Below are 24,560 nucleotides of genomic sequence, written 5' to 3'. Positions count from 1 at the left end.
AACAGAACATTCAAAAATCTGTAGTTTTTTTTTGCTGGGTGTGGTGGTGCATGCCTATAAATCCCAGTGGCTCAGGAGGCTGAGGCAGGAGGATTATGAGTTCAAAGCCAGCCTCAGCAAATTAGAGAGGCCCTAAGCAACTTAGTGAGAAACTGTCTCTAAATAAAATATAATTTAGGGACAGAGATATGGCTCAGTGATCAAGTGCCCAGTTCGATCCCTGGTACCCTCCCCCCCAAATCTGTAGTTGTGTTTTATAGTTGTTGTTTCATTAGATGATATTTATCCAAGAAATTTATCCTCTTGCACAGTTGACTTCCCAGCCTTAATTCTGTCAGCATGACATCCAGCGATACTGAACAGTGATGTGAGGAGTTCTTCCTGTGAGCCAAGCCATTCTCTCCTGGCTCCTCTTGAGCTTCAACTTCCAACCCCAGTTTTTATTTACTCTTCGACTTTGGCACATTGGTTTCCATTTTCAGGGAATGTGTTGGCTAATTCCTGCTCATCCCCACTCCTCCGTCAGGTCTCAGATCTGACCATAAAGTTGGCAGGGGCGGGGGCAAGGGAGACCATGCTTCTCTTCTCTATCCCCAATATCTACCACTTACCTGGCACCAAGGAGATGTCTCACAAATCTTGGTGGAACACATGAATAGTCACCTCTCCAGGAGAACTTCTCCTAAGCTCCGATTTGGGTGGCCCTCCTATCCTGTGCCTAACAGGCTGTTTCCTCTCCTCTGATGACACTTGCCATGTGAGACTATAACAGCTGGTTGATCTTCTTTGCTAGATTAATCTTCCAAACCCCAGGTTCTTGTCTTGGTCACTGTTAATTTCCAAAGTCTCCCACAGCACTTGAAAGCACTTGTTGACGGTCTTTATTAAATCTGTGAGGAACATACTTGTTTTGCTTTTTCAATTAAAAAAAGCAAAGATGACATCTATTTCAGACTCTCGTGAGTCTGCAAAAGCCACAAAATGGTGATTATATGAAGATATTGTAATTAGAAATTCAGGTAAGTGAAAACTCACTTGTCAAGCGACACAACTCACTCATTTCCTGGAGAAGTATTTCTTCACAGTTCTAATTAACAGTCTGGGGAGGTAATAAAATCTAGAACCATCTCATTCCCGGGGCAACCATTTACTTTTCCAAGTATAGACAACATTTTTGGAAAAGCACCCAGAAGGATGGGTTACCTCAGAGTCAGTAACAGAGGTGTATTTCTCATATACTCTACATATCCACTCCAGGTTGGTTCTGTCTCCTCACTCAGAGAGGGCAGAGTGTCCACAATTTAGATGGCTACCAGTTGCTGAGACAGGAAAAGTGAATAGCAATGTAGGCAGATAGAGAAGTGGAAGCCATTGGTGAGCAGCATTGATGGCCAGAACAGGAGGTTTGGCAGAAATAGAAACACAGTATAAAAGTAGCTAACATTTTACCTATGGCACCCCAAAAGGAACTCTGAATCAAGACACAAGCTCCATCAGTTTTTTTTTTTTTTTTTTTTTTTTTTTTTTTTTTTTTTTTTTGCTTTAGCAAAGCTAATAAGACAAATGCCAAGTATTAACTTGGTATATGGCAATTTTCCAACAAACAAACCAAAAACACCTACAACTGAAACATAATTGAACAAGAAAAGAACATATTTATGTTCTCAAAACCTGCATAACAGCATTTTATTAGCAAACCAATGTGGCTCCAGAAACTAAAAGCAGATTTGTTCCCCAGCTGTTCCGAGGTATTGACACAGGGAGGGCTCAGCATTATCCGATGGCCTCCACCTGGCCCTGTCAAAAGCCATTAGCTTGCAAATGATGCACGGGCTTGGAGCAACCACCACATCCTCTACAGCTCCTGTAACTGACGCTCACATTTCAAACAGATCTAAACTCAGAGACTCATGTAAACATACACAATGAAGGAATGATCACAGCAGAGGGGACCATGTGGAGACTTCAGAAGACAGGAGAGGCTGCAGATCAACTCAAATTCCAAAGAAAGTGGTGTGGATAAAATTGTTAATGGTGAAGAAGGGCGGGAGCGGGCTCTGGAAAGTTTAGGGAACAGTAGTAGTTAAGTAAGAATTGAGAAGAAAAGGGAGGGTGATGAGAAAATCAGAAAGGAAGAGTTTCCAGAAGTTAAGGAATAAAAGAATTCATGGGCCAGAGCATGAACATCAACAATCGCTGCTGCAGCGAGGATGCAGAGCATGAGCAAATTGTCACAATGTCTCTTTGAACCTGAAAAGTCACTGGGACCTCTGGTGAGCATTTCCCTAAGTAGCACTAAAACAGAAGCAAGATGTGGGGACCACAGTTTCTGAAGCAACCCCCCACCCTTCCATGTACCACATGGGCTCTCCTCTTTAGCCCTCTGCTGGCTGACTTTTCCAAGGGCCAGCTCCAGTCTCAGGTCCTGCACATTGGTTTCCATTTTCGGGGAATGTGTTGGCTAATTCCTGCTCATCACCAGCCTTAGGCTTGGTGCCCCATGATGCTCTGTGCTACACTGTGGTGGCTGGCCTGTTTGGTTGGGTGGGACTCCTACTGGACAGTTTCAGGGAAGAGGCCTATCTTATTAATTTTTGTATCCCTTGTCCCCAGATGAGCTTTTGGCACAAAGTAGGTATTCAACCTGCATTTCTATAAGGAAGGAAATAAAGGAGAAAGGGTTAACAAAAAAGAGCAGAGTTTGCAGGACATATCCAGGCCAACCTACTAGCCATGGGGGGAATAAGTACCTCCTCATTATGACCTTTCCTGTAGCAAAAACTGTAGTGTACAGTAAAGTCACCTTGGGCCTCCATCTGTGACAAATCCCAGTAGGTTTTATGTGAGAAGCAAAGTCCCTTCCACTTCCCCTTCAATCTTCAATATTATTATTATTGAAGATAATGATTCCTTAACCCAATCCAGAAAGATTCCTAAATACTGAGGAATCTCTTTGATGCAAGTCCTTCTTCCATTGTGAGGGAGCACAAACTTATTCGGAGGTTCTGGAGGCCATACTTGGCCCACCTAAACAACTATCGATTCTTACTGGCACTTACATTTTCCATGAGAAGAAAGAAACGTGGATGTCTAGTGCCAGGTGGTTCAGCACCGATGTGGGGATTATGTTTTGAGAATATCCTACAAATGAATACCTACAAATAGTCACAAAAGATTATTCTAATCTCCCCAAATAGTTGCTTTCCCACAGCCATGCTTTTATTCATGCTGTTTTCTCCCTCACAGGCCTCCTCCACCTACCACCCACTCCTCAGGGTTAGATCAAGGTTAGCTTTGCTAAGCCCCTTTCCTTTTTCCCCAAACTCAGCAGAATTTATCCCCCTCCCTGACCCCATTTGCTGGGTTCTCATTGCATTTGATTAATTCCCACATCACAGTAGCTCACTGGATTCCAGTTAGACATAAAATCTCTCCCCTACTGACCTGTGAACCTCTTGAAGATAGGGAATGCATTATTTTGTAACCTTCAGGACCTTATACTAAGTAGGGGTTTAATAAACGTTAACAGACTAAAAACTAAATTAACCTAATGCTTTTTGCTAACCTGGATGTGTACCTAGTACCCCAGTATGATTTGCTAAAATTGGGCATTGTTGATCATACATGATTTTCTTTATAATTTTTATCAAACTATTCACTAATACAACACAGTCAAAACATCTTTTGTTGGAGTTCTGATTTCTGTCAAGTTTGAATATCACAGAATGAGATGAAGATGGCTTTCAGTCTATAAGTAACTATATTTACTGAAAAGAATAACTAAATCATTTAGTTTTCTAAGAGAATTGCAAACTTAGCCTCACAGATGAGGTAAGTCACTACTTTGAAATAAAATAAAATTAAATATATCTCAGGAAAGTTCAAACACCAAGAGTATTTGTTTGTTTGTTTTTTTGTGAGAAAAACAAATTGTGGAACTGGCTGTTTTAAATAGATCCTATTTAAATCAGAATAATCTGACCATAGAAATGGATGCTGAAGCAGTTCTGCTATGAACAAAAGTATGGAACAACAAAATAAATCAATCCTATAAGGGTATCAAAAAGCACATTAGGAAGGAAGCTGATGTAAGCAGAGTCTGGACCACTCATCCTTAGCTACTTGTCCCTGATGACCTTCAGGGAGCTATTGATGCTAACTGCTGGTCACTTACCATTGGAAATGCACAGATGGTTTCTTTCACTTTAGAAAAACAAAACCTATGAAAGATCAACTCACAAATAACCAATGCAGATTAACAGAACTGTTCTGAACATTGGAAAGTATGACCTGCAGTGACATTAAGTAGAAAGCTTCTCAGTGCTTTAAACTACAAATTGACTGATGTGAATTTTCAAACTTAAATCTCAAGACACTGTGTCCTTTACTTTTAGGTCAGAGATGCTCAGAGCAGTACAGTGACACAGTGGCTGCAGGGCCACATGGAAGTACAAGGTATTGATTAAAATTACATCAAGTATAGCTGCTTTCAAAGCAATTTAACTGCCAAAGCAGGAGGACATTAGCTTATGCCAAGTGACAGCACAATTCTGAGAACTATGGAGATGTCTTGGGGTCACATGCCTACAGACAACTTGGGGCTTACAAGAAGGACTAAATTCAAAACTATTTGTGATTTCCATTCTTTTTTTTTTCCTTGAAAAAATAAGTAAGAGGTTTCAACCAATTTTATATTTTTTTTCAATTTTCAGTGGGCCCTATTTACACATCTATATATAATTTGACTATAACAGAATCATGTCTCAAAAAAAAGGACACCCCAGAATGGAACCAACAGCTCGTCATCATCATGGTAATATTATCTGATTCAAATACAACATTTTGAAGCATCTGACCTTCTAGAAAAATACTGCAAGTCACCTTTCCTGTAGTGACAGCATCACTACTCTAAAAAAAAAAAAAAAAATTAGGCCGCGAGGGGGCGGGGGGCGTTTTACCATTTTAGCCTTTTTTAATTCAGAGTAGGCTTTTATTAAAAAGTTTACTTTTTAATAATAGAGTAGGCAGGGAAAGGCAGGCCACCCTCTAGGCAAAAGGATTAGTTACCAATACACCAGTTGGTTTTCACTGTTGTCATACTTAGAAATTTGAATCATTAAATAAAATATAATTAGATTTTCAATTCACTTCTACCTCTTATTACAATGCATATTCAGCCAACAGATTTTTTTTTAAAGATAAAGCAAGGGAGAGGAAAAAAACATTCATTTTTAATGAACTGTACATAAGTATCCTACTTAAAAGTCAGTAGAAATTAACCAATCTGTGCACAACTTCATATTGCCATGGCACTGTATAGCTAGAGAGGACCAAGATAATCACCTAAATTTATAATAAATATAACTGAGGACTGAAAATGTGAACCAGCTTGCTGAAGCCACGGGCTGGCTAGGGGAAGAGCCAAGACTGCTTCCAGCTGCCTCTTCACATTCTCATCATGGAACTACCCAGCACCATGACATTCCACTGTCATGCTGTGCCCATGCTTTCCTCTCTTCATGAATTTACCTTCCCCCAAATAGTTAAACCCCTAAGGTCAAAAGCTCTATCTTTTGTCTCAGTACATGTGAAGTATACAGTCAACGCATGATGATAATATGAAGAAAACCAGTGCAATATTACGACTAAATAATCCCAGAAGTGCCATGAACGAAGTGTTCAAAGATATGTCCTTTGGCTCTGACTAATGAACTCTGGCTCCTATCATTTTTGTCATTAAAGACACCCCTTCTGATTATCTAACAGCCAACAGCCCAAACACACATGACATATAAGCCCTGTGGAGAAGATCAAGTACTCACTGCTATTCGAAAAAGACCACAGGGAGGTGGAAAAGTATATGTACCTGAATCAAGGCAAACGTTCAAGGTACAAGTGGAAGAGCTGCATTCTGACATAACTTTTTGAACTGATTTACATTATGCAACCTGTAAAATATAGTTTTAAAAAATAAGATAGCAAGCTCTGGTAGCAAGCACCTGTAGTCAGGAGGCTGAGGCAGGAGGATCACTTGAGTCCAGGAGTTTGGGACCAACCTGGGTTACATAGGGAGTTCCTGTTGAATGAATGAATGAATGAATGAATGAATGGGATAAAAACTATTCTAACTCTCAATATCATAAGCCACACCAGCGTTCTCAAGAGTATGGTTTGGGTAATCCTTGGAGGTCTCTAAGAGATACATTCAGTGAAAATTACTTTCACCAGCATAATGTTATTTTCCTTTATAACTCTCATTCTTTCATAAATGGAGTTTTCTTGTGATGGTGATAATACAATCAATTGATGTGGACGCAGATAAGGATCCAGCTGTCTACTATTAAGCCAGATGTTAGAGACTTGCAAGTTAGAGGTGTCATCTTTCTTACTAACTTTGCTTTTGTTTTGGAAAATATGATTTTTCATTAAGAATATGTTTACATATTTATTAAGTGAATTTTTAATATTCACTTACATTTTTAAAATTTAAAATTTTAATACAGCAAATAGTAGATACAACTGATAAAAACAAAAGCGCTCAGGGTTGGCTTCAGTATATATAAATTACCAAAATTTAGTCCAGAATTCCTTGTTCTAAAATCATGTACATGATTTTTAGATAAGAAGATACTAACTTGGGGTTGGGAAGAGAGGGAAAAGAGCCTTAGATAATTATAAGCTTTTGTTTAAAAAGCAAACTGCAAGCTTCAGTATGCACAATTCAAGCCTAATTTAATAATACTGTAGCTTGGCCACAAAGGATTAATGGTCAGGTAATTTATGAACATAGTAGTTCCCACCTTACCCATGAGGAACAAGCTCTGAGGTCCCCAGTAGATGCCTGGAACTGAAAAAGTACCATACATATGGTACTTTTTTTGTTTTTTTTTTCTACACATACATATCTGATGAAGTTTAGTTTATAAAGTAGGCACAGAAATAGATTGACAATAATTCTAAATAAAAAAAGAACTATTATTATAACCACTTCCTGTGATAACAGTTATGTGAATGTGATCTCACTTTCTCAAAATATCTTATTGTACTAAGCATATATTATATTTCTTGTGATGTGAGATGATACAATGTCTATATGACAGAGGAAACAAGATGAATGGGGTATGCCTTGTGACACAGACTAAGGCTGCTACATAAAGGTGACTTGAACACAAGCACTTTGATACAATTGATCTGATAACTACAAAAACTAACTACTGGTGATTTACAGGCAGGTGGCAAAGGCACTGTGGATATGCTGGACAAAAAGACCAGTTATGTACTAGGAAGGATGGAACAGGGTGGTGCTAGATTTCACTGTGCTACTCAGAAGGCACACAATTTAAAACTTATTTCTGGAAGTTTCCATTTAATATTTTCAGACTGTGGTTGACCATGGGTAACTGAGACCACAGAAAGTGAAACCATGGATAAGGAAGAATTATTCCATATCTCTTCCCCTCTCCCGGTCCCAATTTTTTTTTAACCATATAAAGAATAAGACAGTGGGAGAAAGGCATAAAAACCAACCAAACAAACAAACCAACCAACCCACCCCACAAAAGTTGAACAAGTGAAGAGGGCAAAGGAGGGATTGACAAAGTCCAGAAACTTCAGTGTGCTTCTGAATTCAGAATCCATGCACAAGATGCACTTTTCATTCACATAAACCAAGAAACAGACTTTTCCCAGTAGGAGCTGTTCTTACCTCCCTCTCGCCTGCGAAAGAGTTGGAAAGCACAACAGGACGAATTTACTTTCCCCACAGGCCAGTCCAGATGCACAGCATACCATGTGATGCCACCAATAAACATTTATTGAGCAGGATGTCTAAAGCCTGTAGGAACTATGATAACTGCTACATTCCCAGAAGCTGAACACAGAATTTACATTAGCTAATAGCAAAAAATTCCAAATGGAGTTTGAAATTTTCATTTGAACTTTAAAATACTATGTTATGTTTCCACTGTTTCAGGTCTATATATTTAAGCATTATGTTCATGGTTCTATATAAATATTGGAGGAGAAATACACAATAATACCCATACCTCAAAATTATTCCTTAAAAGTTAAATCAATAAAAACAAGAGATGGTTGGGGGGTAGTGGCACATGTCTGTAATTCTAGCCACTTGGAAAGCTGAGGCAGGAGGATCACAAACTCAAGCCCCGCTTGGGCAACTCAGCATGACCCTGTCTGAAAATAAAATTTAAAAGGGGCTGAGGCTATAGCTCAGAGACAGAGCATCCCTGGGTTCAATCCCTAGTACTCCAAGAAAAAAAAAAAAAGAGTGTTGAGGTGTGTGTGACCCATTGCTCTAGAATGCATAACAGCCAAGACATTCCTTTACCTCTGAAGACAGACTCATTGGGCAATCCTACAGAGTAGGGTCTAAAACTGTCCCATAAAAGATATTTTTCTGAAATTCAAAATTTAAACTTAAATATTAAAATAAAACAATGGGGTTTCTTAACTCAGTCACTACGGTTCAATAAAACATTCAGTCCCTATGGTTCAATAAAACATGACCTTGTTAAAGTACTTTCAAATAAAGTCCATAGCAGACACTTCCCAAAGTTCTATTTAAATATGTTCCCCAGAAAACTTTTTTTCCGCCATTGCTCATTTTTCTTCTTTTTTAAAGAAATTAATTAATTTATTTTAATTAGGTATATGTAACAGCAGAATGCATTTTGATTCATTGTACAATTCTGTAGCACAACTTTTCATTTCTCTGATTGTACATGATATAGCATCACACCATATGTGCAGTCATACATGTACCAGGGTAATAATGTCCATCTCATTCCACCATCTTTCCTGTCCCTATGCTCCCTCCCCTCCCACCCCTCCCCTTTGAAAATGACACTTTTGTTAGTTATGTTTTAAACAAAGATTTTTATCTGTAAGGATGATCCTCTCATGCCTGTTTTTAATAACAAAAAAATTGGCTCCTCTCAATGAAAGAACCATAAATAGAATGCAATGCTGCTATTAAAAATGATGGAGTAGAATATTTATTTACATGGACAGATAGTCACTCCATTTTAAGTGAAAAAGCTACTGATCAGTCTGTAGAATTAGCCCATTTTTAAAATAAATACATACGTACTTAGAGATACGCAGAAATTACCTCCTGAAGCTGATAATGAAAATGAGGGACAGAATTCATGGATGATTTCTCTGCTTTTCATAGTGCTTATGAGAATCTGAAATGCCTATGATAAACACATCAATCCTGGAATAAGAAAAAAAGTATATCATTAAAAAATTATTCTAAGTTCCTGAGTAGTCAATGCCTTCCTCCACTTTGACAGTTTAATAGACATCTAAAAATGATTTTAAGTTCTTCTCATTCAGGGTTAGAGAATGATAGAAGTTTTTATAGGAAAAACATTTGCCCAAGGGTCAAACTCTGCTAGAAAAATAATATTCTCAGCACGAGTTTAATTAAACTTGTCATTGACAAGCATCAGGCCTCTCGGGCAACCTGCAGCACTTTGGAAAGCGAGAAAATAAAACTATTAAAACAGAGTTTGTCAACAAGAAAAAGGACATTGGGGACTTTGGAGTAATGTGCCTGAGGAAGACCCTACACATCAGAACCCCAAACAAAAGGATCTTGACACTAATCTGAGCACACCTGGCTGAAAACCCAGTGGTGGTGAGAAGACAAGCCTGCTGGTAGATCCTGATGTGTGGTTGAGGCTCCTCAAGGATGTGGGAAGGTAGCAACAGGAGACCTAAGCTCTTCTAAATATGGGGCCTGGGGTGGCGTGGGCTGCTGGTGGGACTAATAAAAAATCAGATTGCAGGGCTAGGATTGTAGCTCAGTGGTAGAGCATTTGCCTTGCATGTGGGAGGCCCTGGGCTCGATCCTTAGCACCACATAAAATTAAATAAATAAATAAATAAATAAATAAATAAATAAATAAATAAATAAATAAATAGATTTTAAAACCCCAGACTGCAGGCAGTAAGGACTCAAGGATAACTGAAACAAAGGCTGATCCTTTGCTTTTGACTGCAATGTTTTCAGTTCAGTGTCATCATCACCGTATCCTTTATGCTTAGACTATATGATGTGTCTGGTTAACATTTTTAAATAAAGAAATTTACTTAACGTAGCTGGCTAGACAGAATCGCTCCCAAGGAATCCATCCCAGAAACCAATAATGCAAGGGTCCATGATGGTGAGACTGGGGGAATCAGGACACGAGGAATCCACAGCACCGGTAGCTATAGTTTGGATCTTAAATGACCCACAAAGGCCCACGGATTAAAGGCTTGGTCCCCAGCCTGGGGTGCTACTGGGCGGCGATGGAGCTTTTAAGATGTGCAGCCTAGTGGAAGGAAGTTAAGTCACTGGGGTGTGCCCTGGAAGGGTGACAGGGCTGGGGCCTTCTGGGAAGCAGGCAGTGCAAAGACAAGCCCCCCCCCCCCAAACCCAATTCTTGTGAATCTTTCTTGTCAGATTTCAGACGTGTCACTCAGATTAACAGGTTAAGAGTTTATTAGAAGTGATGGGAAAAGGGAAGAGGAGACACTCTTGAGGGAGAGAATGGGTCTTCTAGGAGAAGAAAGGGACAGGTGCCTTCTGCACTCCAGTTTTATTGGGGATCCCAGAGAGGTTTCCAGACAGACCCACCCAGGTCCGTCTCTTGACTTTTGACTGAGAGCAGAATGACATCAGACTTTCAAGTCCCCACTGCCATGACAACTCTAGGTCACTTTGGTCCATGCTGACCAGTTTTCATTGGATTCTTAACCATAAATTCTTACAGATTTTAGGCTTAGGAGGAACGATACTTATCTCTCTAAGTTTCTGAATCTGGTCTGTGAAAAAGGTCATAAAAGTCTCCCCCTTCAGGTTCTTCTTATTTTGTTCCTCTTATTGACATTATTCTAGGACTGAATTTCTTCTGCAGATAACAGGTAGCCTGATGGGGAATGTGACGTCTCCCGTTTACTTAAGCCAAGCAGAGCTGCAGATAAATTGCTTCTTCGAAAAGAAAGCATGTGGGGTCAGCACAGTGGGCCTATTTTGCAGAATTATTTTCTTAATCTTCTATTCCCACCACTCACATCTGTCTGTCCTCTATAAGAAGAGGATATTGGGACACAGTCCTTCTCTCTCTTTGCTTCCTGGCCATCGTGAGGTAAACAGATTTCTTCTGCCACATGCTCCTAAGGAGACCTAAGCTCTTCTAAATATGGGCCTGCCACAGGCCAAAAGCAACAGGACAACTGACCATGGGCTGAAACCTCCCCAACTATGAGCTAAAATTAACTATTCTTCCTTATAAATTGACTTATCTCAGTTATTTTGTTTCAGTGACAGAAAGCTGACTATTACACAGGTCCTAGTGGAGCCCAGAATAGGAGACAAACCACATCCTGTGTTCCTCTGAGGAAGGCAAGGCAGGAAACAGGGCTTCCAATGCTACGCAAGGTGCAAAAGGGCTATGTGGCCAGGTGGCTCATGTCAGCACTAACCTGATGACCTGGGACACAGGGAGAAGAGGAGAGTCAGGGCTTCAGGTACGGGCCTGTGTGATTCCCATCTCTGTGCCAAGTTACATTTTCTAAATAAACACCAGCTGCTGTAGTGCAAGTTGCCAATTCTTCTCTTCTTCCCATTTGCTGTTGAACTGAATCACCAGCTCAGCTCTGGACACCTGGTTCTAACAACAGGGCAGCATGGCCTTCAGTGGCTTCTCCCATTATTGATAATCATAGGCATAGGTGCCAAGAGGCCATCTAATCTGACTCTTTGACTCTACTCCAACCCCTACCTTATGGAGAAACATTGTTCTGAAAGGTTGATTCCCCAAACATGTATTTCCCCAAATTATATTCCCCAAACATAAAACAGTTCATTCTTATAGGCTATTTATTTGCTACCAAACATTATATCCATTTCCTCTTTTATATTAAAAACACTCAGTTTGGTTTCCCAGCTCCACTTCCCCTGACAGCCTTTTATAGGCAACTCACATTCCCTGCACCTACTAAAGTTTATTCCTACTAAACGTTTACATTCCTCTTTATTTTGGCTAGCTATTATTGCATTGTAAACACATTTGTCAAAGCTCACCTTAAGAATGACTATGAACACACCATAGCAGACCACACAAATACATTAATTCCATAATCTGCTGCATTTTTAGTTTTTAAAAAGTCCATTTATCACTTGAGGTCCCCCCACCCCGCCCCCGCAATACTCATATGAAAAAGGTCACACGGTAAAAAGGCATCATTTTTAAAGTTTAAACCTCTATTTCTCATTCCCTGAAAGGAAAGTAGAGTCACTTTGGCCCTCTAAGCTTGGCAAGTAATTCAGTTCTCTGTCTGTGCCAGACCAGCGATGATTCATTACACTGCCCATCCAGCAAGGTTCATTAGGCTTGGCTTGTGCGAGTCACAGATGCAGATGCGCACACTGTAGGCCAGTCCTTGCAGGAGCACATGCTGCCTAGCTCCAGCAAATGGATGCTGCTCTCAATACTGCCAGCCTGGTTGATCCCCCAAATTCATGAACCTGAAAAATTCTGGCTAAAGTGAGACTCTTCTTAAGTAGGAACTTAACCAGACCTCCCAAAGTCAATTTTAAAAGGGAATCACATAAAAATCTAATTTATAATTTCAGCCCCATTATTAAGAATTTCTAAGCATTAGTTCCTCATTTCTAAGTATCTGCTGATAATAAAACACATGATCTATTTATTAACTTTAGTAAAAAGAAACACCACCATATGAAATGCATATTATTTTTTAAAAAAATATATTAATTTTTTAGTTGTAGCTGGACACAATACCTTTATTTATTTATTTATTTATTTTTATGTGTGCTGAGGATCGGACCTATGGCCTTGAACTTGCTAGGCAAGAGCTCTACCACTGAGCCACTCCCCGGCTTAATAAACCCCACATAAATTGGTTTTAAAGACTTACTGGGTTTCCAAAAACAAACTAAACAAACACACTTTCCAGTCAAGAAAATATGATAATTTTAACAAAATTCAGATGGTTATACTTAGGAACACACAAATACAAAAGTTAAGTATAATTGATAAAAATTATTACACTGGGATTAATGACATACTCCTATAACACCAGTGACTTGGGAAGGTGAAGTAGGAGGATTGCAAATTGGAGCCCAGCCTGAGCAACTTAGTGAGACTCTGTCCTGTCCCGTGTCTCAAAATGAAAAGGGTTGGGGGTGTAGCTCAGTGGCAGAGCATCCCTGGGTTCAATCCCTAGCACTGCAAGGAAAAACAAAAAATAAATAGATAAATAATAAGTAGAATAATATATTCAATAGGATTATTTTAAAGTGCTTTGAAAATCATCCTTTTAAACAAAATCTGATGTGTTTATATGTCCTTATCTAATTTAAAGCCACCTGAAGATTGGGCCTTAGTAGTTTCCTTTGAGTAACAAAATACATTAAACTCGCTTATGTGGCATTCTGTTTACAGGAATAGGATATCCCTTGATTGATGAATAATTTTACACAATGATCGATCCAGGTTCAACTGACTCAGTGAAAGTCACTAGGGTCATGGGATAGCATGAGAGTCTAAAGTAATCTTCATTTTTCCTCTTTTACTTTTTCGGTGTTTTTGTTTGTTTTGTGGTGATGGGGTTCTCTTTTCTTAAACATGGATAGTAGATGCTTATATTAAAGAATACATGGCAGGGCTGTAATAATCACACAGAGCCATATAGATAGAAGTAGGTAGTATCATTCTTCTCTCTCATTAGTAAGAGCATAAAACCCACAGGGAAAGAAAACACAGGAAAGCATTTAACTTCTATAGACATTTAGAGAAAACTAAGTCAGAAACAGCACAAATAAATAAGCATAAATAAAGCACTGCAGAGTTACATTCCAGGAGACACAAGGGGTGACCAATCCACAAAACAGCAGTGGAGGTGCTGTCTTCCCTAATCTTCCTAGTAAGGAGTCTCTAAGCTCAGAAGGGAAGCACAGTGCAGTAAGGTCTTGATTCCTCATGAGCACTTCTCAGGCAACACATTCTGAAGTCTTTATTAAACAGAGTGCTCCTTGGGTAGCATTCACGAGACCAGCTGCCAGAAAAGGGGACTGATGCAAGCTTTAAACAAAATGTCCACTGATTTAATTAAACAAGAGCATAACAAAGAGATCCTGTCCAATTTGACCCTATGTAAAGCTCTCCATTATGTGAATGCCAAGTTATGGAAAGTTTATCAACTGAGTGAGCATTTGCAGGGTGCCAGTATTGCAAAATCAAGTCTGGGGTTCCCACCTTCTGTGCAGGAGGACCTAACGTCTGTGGGTCTCTCAACAGAGGGTGTCAAAACTGTTCAAACCTAATTTTAAATTTATTGTGAAAAAAGCTTAATAGCATAAATTCACTGGACTAAAACATACTTAATAACTCAAGAATAGATTGATGGATGGAGAAAGAACTGGATACACAGGAAACCAAATGATACAGCAAATATAGCAAACTCTGAATTTCAGGCTCTAGATGATGGGAATACGAGTGCTAAATACAGAATAGTTTTGGGCTTTTCTGCATGCTTGAATATTTTCATGATAAAGTGTTAGGAGGAAAAATGATTTAGAATCATAATCACAATGAAGGAGGCAGCAGGTCCACTGTGAAAAACTTCAACCTTGAAGGCAAGACACTTGGCTGTTAGCTGACCCCAAGGATTCACAGACTTTAGAACTGGGAAAGGCTTTGGCCACACTCTAGGGCAGGTAACACATGGGTTTACAAAAATTTGGGGAAAATAGTAACAATTTCATAGTGTTTTTAAAAAACTGAAAATATGTAATTTAAGAACATTCTTTTTGGTGAGATTATATGCCTATATACTTTTGGCTTTTAAATACAGTCAATATGTTGATGATAATCAATGATAAATTTGATGTCCTCCTAGCAAAATAGAAATAACTCTGTCAGTCTTCTCAAAATTTTTGAAATGACAATTAGTTTACAAATAGAAAAGTCCAGGAACTAACAATCCAATCCAATCTCCCCAATTTCTAAGAAGAAACTGAGGCCCCAAGTAAAATTAGACAGAGTAGTGGCTAAATGTACAACTCTGGGCAGTTTACCCACTCTAGAAGTCATAAAGTGATTCACATATTATAGGTGGGATGTCCATCCAAAGGACAAGTATCAGGTTACACATATAGGGACAGGGGCCTTTTGGTAAGAGTCACTAAGGTGGTTGACTGTTAAGTGTATGGTACAAAGAATCTCTCGTGCCCACATTTAGAGCAACTTTCTTGCAGAAATCAGTTTCTGAATTTTGATGTTAGATCTTCAATCATGCTTCCACAAATCTAGCTTAATAATGGCACAGAGTATATAAGGAGATGCAAATTTACCACTTTCAAGATGATCATTTGCCAGTCTTCCTATCTCAAAGATTTCTCTTAGCCAAATGGCCAGCATAAAATGTTATGAGGAATATTCTGAAACAAACAGAATGTATTTCCTTTGTAGGCTTCTAATATTCAGAAAGATTCAAGATGACATTTGTGAATAATATAAGCAGCAGCTACAAAACCTCAGAATGTACTCAGTAAATCTAGATGTAAACTGCAAAAATAATATAAATAGATAAATACCAACTTGAAACCATCTCTAGTGAAGGGAAATGGTTCATATCTTGGTGTCATAAAAAAGAGAAATTATAAAAGATAAGTTGAACTTCTGTTTTATGAAACAGATTAGAAACCCCATTCATCATATCTCTCATTACCCTAGAGCTGTCTAGACAAGGAAGATGAGGAAAATAAAATAAATAAAAATGACAGGGAGCAGAGCTCTGCTGTCTGTCATCATAACCAGGTTAGCCAGGGCTATACTGCCCTGGCTGAAAAGCTATAACACCTGATATTATTGTGTATTGTAAGTTCATGGAGACAAACCCTCAAACCACATTTAATTCTAAAGTTGAACTGAGTTGTGATCCTGTCTAGGGTGGAGAGGAAGATAAAAAGAACTAAACTCAGACTCTGGGGGCTATGTACGAGCAGATCTAGATCAGTAGCATAACTTCCCAAGGGCTACAAGGCAGGGTAGCAGGCATATTCCAGCACAGACACTATTTCAGATGCTTATTTGTGTCTGAAAATGACCAAGTGTACACCACTGCATAAAAGACTGAATGACAAAACAATACTTTTACTTCTGAGGGCTGCTCAGTTATAACGTACTTGGGAATGCTATAAAAACAAGGTCATTTCACCTTATGATCTCCCAACAGAAGCCTGCAATAAATAAGACTCAAGTATTTGTCTCTCAACGAGTCAACTATAGTAGAATCTTCTGAATCACCTGCCAGACCACAAACTACCACCAACTCCTTGAAGAACTGCCTTTTCTCAGGAGTTCCCACATGAAATTCTGGGTACCTAGCCACAGTTATGCATGCCTAGGGAGTATATCTGACACAAAGTGAACCAAATGTTTTCTTTCTCAAAACTCAAATTTGGAATTGAAGACTCAGTTGGTATGGTCTGGTTGCTTGATGGTGGTTTCAAGAGGCAGATGTGAGGTCCTAGTAAAAGACTTAAAAGTTGCCACTTTGTTCCTAGGTGGCTTTCTGGTGCAGTGTTGCAGCTCTTTCTGAATTACAACTGCATTGCTATGCTTAGGTTCCATAAGAAGAATGGCAATTCTCTATAACCCCTCTTTCCTGCCTCTGTTTTCAGTGAGGTTAGCTCAAAGGCATTTCTATGACTTGCAAAGAAACAAGAGGAGTAAGTAGGCTAAAAGGACTAGTAGATGGTTATGTAGTATTTTAAATATTTCAAATATAATACTAAATATAAGCTATAAAGAAGATTAGATATGATCACCTAAAGATTAAATTTGCATTTATAAAGGGAAAAAACAAGAAGTAAAAAAGTGAATATATAACAAAAAAAAATTTCAACATAATAGGCCAAAAGTTAATAGCCTTAATATATGAAGAGCTGTATAAATAAGATTATTCCAAGAGAAAAATGGACAAATCATATAAACCAAAAAGTCATAGAAAGAGATTAAAATAGCTAATTTACTATATAAACCTATATGTGATCATTGAACCTCTTTAAATAATCAAACATGAACTATTATAATGGTGTGGATTTTCATCTATTAAATCAATGGCAAATATCAAAGGCTTAATTCTAAAGTAATTTCCAAGCACACACTATTGGCTGGAGTGTGAATTATTAGTTAGTCTGATAATATATAATTGTGAATGTGCATAGCTTCTACCCACACTTTCCATGTCTATGAATAAATCATATAAGGCTGTACACTTAAAACCTAAGAGTAAATCCCAGGTGGGATGCCTAATGGGGAGCTCAACAGTGCCTTCTGTAGAATATTAGGCAGTCACTCTGCTCGCCGACTTGGAGAAGAATAAAACACATATTGTTACTTGGAGAAGAATAAAATATATATTGTTACGTGAAGAAATCATGTTAAAAGACATATAAAAGTATGGTCCACTTTTATTTTTTAAAAACTGTTAAAATGAAAAGATCTAAAGTATTAACAGTGGTTGATGGTTTTACAAACAATTTTCACCTTGTTCTTTATAACTTCTATATTCTGTACCATTTTTCTTTTCTATGATAACTATTTTATAGTAAAACTTTTTTTTTTTAAGTTGTTCATTGAAAACACTATGAGTAAGGGGAAAAAGAAAAGAAGGCCTACAAATTTCAAGCAGAGAGAAAGCAACAACTACAAGACAGTTTAAAACCAACAGAAGAAGGTTATAAAATTAAGAAGAAATAGGTATAAGTCTTAGAGCTGCCACTTATTAATCTTTATGACTTTGAACGAATTGCTTACCTGTGTTGCATGCATCTCATTGCATAAAGTGCTTAGTACAGAACTGGCATGCAAGAATACTTCAACAAATAGTATTTTTTCAGCATGTAATACAGCATAAACAGTGATAGGATTAGATATATGAAGATAGGCCAAGCAAATCAAATGCTGTCCAATTCTTAGGTTACTTTCAAAGTATCTACTATAGTCCTAAGTTGGAAAACTAGTGAACATATTGAAACAACAACACAGGAAAGGTTCCTCAATTCTTTACCTTAACATTAGGTTATAAAATTAAGTTCCTGCTTCATTGGAACTATAATTTAAAGACATTTTCCCCTTACATGATGGGTATGGACACAGTTAACTATGGAAGGTCACAGAGGCAACACACACAAATCAGAATCAAATCATGGCTAAATAACTGCAATCCTGTCTTCTTCTCTCCCCTTCCCCCACTTTCAGGGATGACAACGACTCATGGACCAAACTTCAGCAGGTTTCTCTGAGCTCTTTTCTCTACGAGGCCATGACTTTCACCCCAATCCTGTCCTCTTAGTAAAAATTCTGCTAAGTGGGTTTAGGAGGAACCCCAACCTTGATATCTGATCAAACTCCTCATCCTTCACGTTTAGGTACAGGTCTCTGGCCTGCTTTCTGCAAGAATCCTACTTCTTCAGTTCCGTTTAGTTTGATGTCTCCTCTTAGTAACTTTTCATACTGACCCCCTCCCTCTGCTCTTTAGCTATCAATCCCCAGCTGTCAGGAATCTTGAATAAAGTCTTCCCTACTGTTTAAACAAGAATCAAGATAATTTTCTCTTAACAGTGGGTATGTCTAAAGGTCTTTGGACCTGCAGGTACAGAGCTAATCACAATGCTGTCTGGAAAAAATTAGTTTGCATCCCTAGTGTGACATAAAAGCAACAAATTCTAAGATTCAAAATTGCCCAGAAGCATTCAGAATTAAAATCATAGCAAGCAAAATCCTCCTGTGAGCCCCCTTTGAATCATGAATCCATGATTCCATTTTGACTTAATTTCAAATACAGAAAAGGTGAGTAGGAAGACTATGTTATCAAGTTTTCTTTAGGATGATGATGACTGTATCTTATTATACCATAGGACCAGCATGGTACCAATGCCTGACACATAGTAGGAGGGCTATTCATTTCATCAGCTTCATGAGAGACATAATGGAAGCAGATGAATGATGTTTATTTTCTGGTAGAGTAGGGCATAAATTCAAGGATAAAAAATATCAATCCTCTGTTTAGTTAAATCAAAAGGCCTAAAAGGTCCTTGGGATTTTTTTTTTGGTTACTTCTACCAAATATCAAGAAGTAAAACTACGTTTTATTGAAAAATAATATGTTTATAGGAAATAATTCCAGTATACAGTTTTAAGTTATCAGTTGGTATTACTGTAACCCTAAATAGCAAATGCTGTGTGGGGAAGAACATCAGAGATGATACTGTCTATCTACACCAGAGCTGAAACACAGGGTACACACACCATTTTGAATGGTTAAATCCTGTTCCTAAACCATGGTAGGACATTGATACCTTTTCCTAAGAAAATGGGCACCTCAGGAAGTCTGCAAAAAGATCTCTGCAAAAGGGGTAATCTATGCCCAGGGGATATTAGAAGGGAAAATGAAAGACCAGGGGACTTCTGAGCTTTAGGGCAAGAGAGAAATAGTGGTTTCTGTCATTACTACTGCACAGCCAATGGATGCTATCTGCTGGTTACTGGTAATTAGCAATGACCAAAAGAGACAGAAAGGCTGAAGATTCCAAAAGAAATCCAAATACTTGTGGATTGGGTGCTAGACTTAAATAAGATGATTTTATCAAAATTTCACAGTTTTGAATCTGTGAGACACAAAGAACTTACATAACATAAATTTAACAGAGGCTCTTGAGGCTCTCAAAGTAGCTTTTTTTTGTTTTGTTTTGTTTTTTGTACCCACATCCAGGGTTACTTTTATAGGAAGGTAATAGAGGAAAAACAGATTTTATAATTATACCTATAAACTAAATAAAACTATACTAAAATTCTTTCTTTTTGAACCAAGAAATGTACCATTGATAAAACTTAAATATCATGCTTTAATATACAAAATAGTGTCACTCAAAATGGTAGCATATTCTTTGGCTTTTTGTTGAAGGCCCAAACTCCATGCATGCCTGCGTCTTTAAGTCCAACCGCTTGTGAATGGGAGAAAAGTTAGGCAAACAGAACAAGAAGGAAGAAAAACAAGAAAGTCAGTCAAAGTGCATTTTTAATTCATTAAAACAAAATCAGGAAACTGACTTTCAGGTGTCTGTAGTACAGGGATCACTTGGGTATTTGAACTTGTAGAAAATTAGCTGCCCCATGACTCTGGGTCAGACTGCTGCTTTCCTGTGGATGTTCTCTGGGCAGACTTCCCATACTCAGTGAATTCAAAGCCACATTTTACAACAAAACCTGTTAATGCACATTTCTGAGAAGATTTTAGTTTAGTGGATATTGCCTTTAACTGCAATGCTTTCCAGGACTGTATAACCTAATAAATTCTACTTAATTAAGTGGCACTTTTTTTTTTTGCCACAATAGGAAGCTTTTTGAGGAGTCAGGAAATATCATCAGTACAATGTCAATAAATACTGAAAGAGTGAATGACTATCTTCAGTTTCTGTATCCCAAGTTTTATACAGATTGCTTATAGCTTATTCTCTAATTTATAACATAGACTATATCTCTTCTTGAAAAGGATTAGTAATATGTGGCAAAAAAAGAGGACCATTTCTCCTTAATTTTTCTACCATTAAAAAAGGTTGGTGATCAACCCCTTTCTTGGATCTTTCAAGCCCATACCCAGTGGGGCCAGTTCTTCCTTCCTAGGAAGGCTGGAACAGACTCACTTTCAAGAGAGGAAGACAAGGCACTTCTGATTAGACCTTGGCTCACCAGCACCCTTCCTATCTCTACTAGGTACCATCCAGCACAGAGAAGAGGATTTCCTCTTCTCAGCTGACCCTTTGGGCAAGAGCAACATTACTCGTGGCCCCTTGTGACTATGGCCACAGTTCCCACTTGTCTTTCTCTTCCCTTCTCTATTTCAGCCATCTTGGTCACTCAGGGTGTATCTTTGTAGGAAGAAAAACTACAGCCCAAGGTTTGAGGAAGTGGTGCAATACAATATCTGACAAGACTAGGAGTGAGAAGAAAGAGGTGACAAGACAATGTTAGCTATTCGTCCTGGGTTCAGATGCAGGTTTCATAATTTAATACTGAAGACAGAGGAGTTCAGTGTTGTCTCTGGGCTCTCCTAAGATGTGTGACCCTGGGCAAGAGGTTTAACCATTCAGTGATTCTGTTTCCTCATTTATAAAGTAGAAATGGTAGTGCCTACCCCCAGGAGATTGTTGAGAATTGGATTACATAATGTGAATTTGAAAACAGTGGAAACATTAAAGAGTAAGCATTAACTATGTTAGCTATTGGAAATACTATGTATACACAGAGTTGTAAAAGGAATGTGGTCATTCTACTTCTATTTACTTTGGATAGTATCATTGACAAAGTGTTTTGTGAAAATGCTATAGAATAATATACTTAGTATGAACCTGTTTGGAGAAGAAAAAAAGAAAGAAAGAAAAGAAACCAGTAGGTGTTTATAGGCATCCAAAGAAGTCTAAAAAGGCACACATCACCCAAACACTGACTACTGTTATGTACTGATTTGTGTACAGGTCTTTCCTTGAATTAGCATGCATGGGCTACTTTTATAACTAATTTTAAAAACTGAAACTTTTTAATAGCCTTTCTAGCCAAAATTAAACAGCTCTCTGTTCTAGTCTAGGAAAAGATAAGCTTCTTGGAGATAAGGAAACCGAGGGTCAGCAAGTTTGAAGTAGAGCCCTCCACCTTCCCGACCCTCTTACTTTCTCTTTTCAAATTCCCTTCTGTTCTTCACAGTCCTTGGAACATTATGTTCCTAACCCTGACATATCTAAAACATTCTGAAATTGTTTTTTTTCTTTTCCTTTCTTCCACTCATATCTGAGTTTTCCTTTTCCTGTGTCCAAGTGGCTTCCACCTTCAATGTCTTACTATCTTCATTCCTCTCAGTATTTTCTGACCTTATCCCTGCATCCCGTGTGTTGTGTGGTTCAAGCCCAGGCACCTCTGCCTTGCCAAACCCACTGAGTAACAATAAACCCCTACCTTTCAGGTGTTGGGCAGGCACAACCTCCCCAGCCCAATCATATAATGGAGTATCCCTCTTTTTGTCTTGCAAAGGGTCCAAATGGGCTTTTAAACATTTATTATTATTTTTTTTAAATGCAAGAAGCTGCTTTATGTGTTTTGGTAGGCACTTTTTTTCTTTAAGTCTTTCTTTATACAGGTGTTTTAGTTCTGTTTTGGCTTTTCCTTTCTTTATACAGGTGTTTTAGTTCTGTTTTGGCTTTTCCTTGGCATTACAATGCTATTTTGTATTGTAATCAACGTCCTCTTCCCTTGCTTGACTGATTTATATATATATATTATATATATATATATATATATATATATATATATATATATATAGATACAGATATATAGATATATAGATATAGATATATTTATATATATATATATATATATGTCAATTTATATATATCAGTCAAGCATGGGAAGAGGACATTGATTACAATTACATATAAATATATATAAATTATATATATATATAATTTTTTTTCCTGTTGAAGCACCCCCACTCTAACTTCTGTCTCCTCACATTCCAGTTGTCCACCCCCATTTATGCAGAAGCTCATATAGGACCGGTTAAAGGATGATGTGGGATGGAAACGAGAATTCAAGATTCTAGGCAGAGTGCCTTTCAAACCTTCTCTTGCCCCTGGAACCTGGAGTGAAGATTCTGGTGCCTCGGGGTATCCGGGGCACCAGAACCGGGTCAGCATCCCGGCGCCCAGGCGTAGGGGAACCTGATTGGTTTGGGGATGAACCAATCAGCAAGCGAAGCTATGCACGGGTAGGGGAGGGCCAAGATTATAAAGCCGATGAGGTTAAAGGAAAAGAGGCAGGTATGAAAGGCACCCGGGTTTAGAATGCACTTTTTGCACCCACAGTGTCGTTATAAACTTGAGAGTTCTGATCTAAATACTGTCTCCCACTTCCAATTTCGTAAAGCTTAAATAGTAGATGGGCCGGGGCGTTACTTATCCTACCATTCATAAGATGGGCTATTAATAGTCAATGGAGAAGTGGTCATCGAGTAAAGGAAGGGCAATTAAAATCTTCACTCCCTCCTTTCTCCCTTCCACTCCAGGCTGTCAACCTAACCCAATCAGTTTTTAAAAGAGCAAATCACTCAAACGCTCACTTAATCGCCAAAGCTGATTACCAAAACGTGGTATTAGACATCTGGAATAAGTTTCCATCCTCTCCAAGGACGGGGGAAATAGTATTGGCATTTGCCGAACGCCAGCGTTAACTACCTGCTCAAGCAGAATCCAACGAACTCAGGTGGACCTGGGAGAAACTGAAATCTTCCGAAATGTACAATCACGCACACTAACACCGCCACCTCCTGAATTCAGACACCCTCCCCCAGGCGCGGCGACAGATCTTTCAAGCCTCTACCCCCACAAACTCTCCACGGGGAGGTACAAGATTATTTATTTATTTATTTATTTTTTGAGGGTGGGCGCACAGATACTAGATTCTCCTACTACGTTTTAACTTCAGCAGAGCTGTTCTGGCCACTTTTCCCCCTAAGTGTCACAGCCCCCGGATTCACGGACCTGGTCAACCTCAGCTTTCCCACGGTCCAGCAACTGCTACCCTCTGCTTCACCACCCATAACTCGGGTTGGAGAGACGCCGTGTCCTGGGGGGTGAGGGAAGTGGGAGGGGGAGAAGAGGGAAATGACCAGTTAAGTAAAGCGGTCCCCGCCGAGGCCTGGATTGCGGCAGCCAGTGGGGAGCCCTGGATTCCAGAAGCAGGGAAAGGCTGGAACCGTGCGGGGAAGGGCCGCGAGGAGAGCAGGGGCGCCGCCGGTGTCGCTACACTCACTCTGCGTAGCCAGTGGCCCAGGGCAGCCGCCGGGTCTCCTTGAGGATGAGGATGGGGCGGGCGATGTGGTCAGCGCTGCACTCCACTTCGTCCTGAGACAGCCCGAGGAACTCCGGCCGCCCGTAGGGGAAGCGCAGGGGCAGGTCCGAGCCTCCGCAGCCGCCGCCGCCGTGCTCAGAGCCTGAGCTGCCAGCCATGATGCCGCCCATGAAATTGGCTACGGCAGATTTCACTCGAGTTAGCATATTACTCCGGCGCCCGGCAGCAGCGGTGCGAGCTGGAGGCTGCAGCGGCGGCCGGGCAAGGCTCAGCGCGGGTCATGCAGGCTGCGGCGGGCGCCGGGCGCACGGGAAGCCGGGCCGCTGGGGCGCGCCGCACGGGGCTCCTGGAGCTTAGTGCTGCAGGGGGCCGAGCCCTGGCCTCCTGTACTCGGTGCCGCCGCCGCCTCCTCCCCCAGCTACACTTCCGCAACGGAGCGACATGGAGCGGGCGGGCGGGTCAGGAGAGACACCGAGCGCTCCGGGAGCGGCTGGCTGGCCACCGCTGCAGCAGGTCCCTTCCCCGCCCCCTGCGCTCAGCTCCTGCGTGCGCGGAACTGAGCCCACCCGGAGAGCCAGCGGAGCCGCGGCGGCTGCTGCCACGGCTACCGCCGCCGTG

The 24,560-nt window shown here is 39.7% G+C and overlaps 1 protein-coding gene across 1 annotated transcript in view; it reads right to left on the bottom strand.

The window, feature by feature from the left end:
- Ppm1h (protein phosphatase, Mg2+/Mn2+ dependent 1H) overlaps window positions 1–24,542 on the bottom strand; it is a 256,218-nt gene extending 231,676 nt beyond the window's left edge. The window contains exon 1 of the mRNA XM_026392985.2: window positions 23,904–24,542. Within this exon, the coding sequence (XP_026248770.1) occupies window positions 23,904–24,148 (245 nt within the window). The 5' untranslated portion in view covers window positions 24,149–24,542. The remainder of the gene's footprint in view (window positions 1–23,903) is intronic.
- Between the last annotated feature and the right edge of the window lie 18 nt (window positions 24,543–24,560).

Source organism: Urocitellus parryii, chromosome 5 (genome assembly GCF_045843805.1).
Source record: "Urocitellus parryii isolate mUroPar1 chromosome 5, mUroPar1.hap1, whole genome shotgun sequence".
Lineage (NCBI taxonomy): Eukaryota > Metazoa > Chordata > Mammalia > Rodentia > Sciuridae > Urocitellus > Urocitellus parryii.
This window is presented reverse-complemented; position numbering and strand designations above follow the sequence as displayed.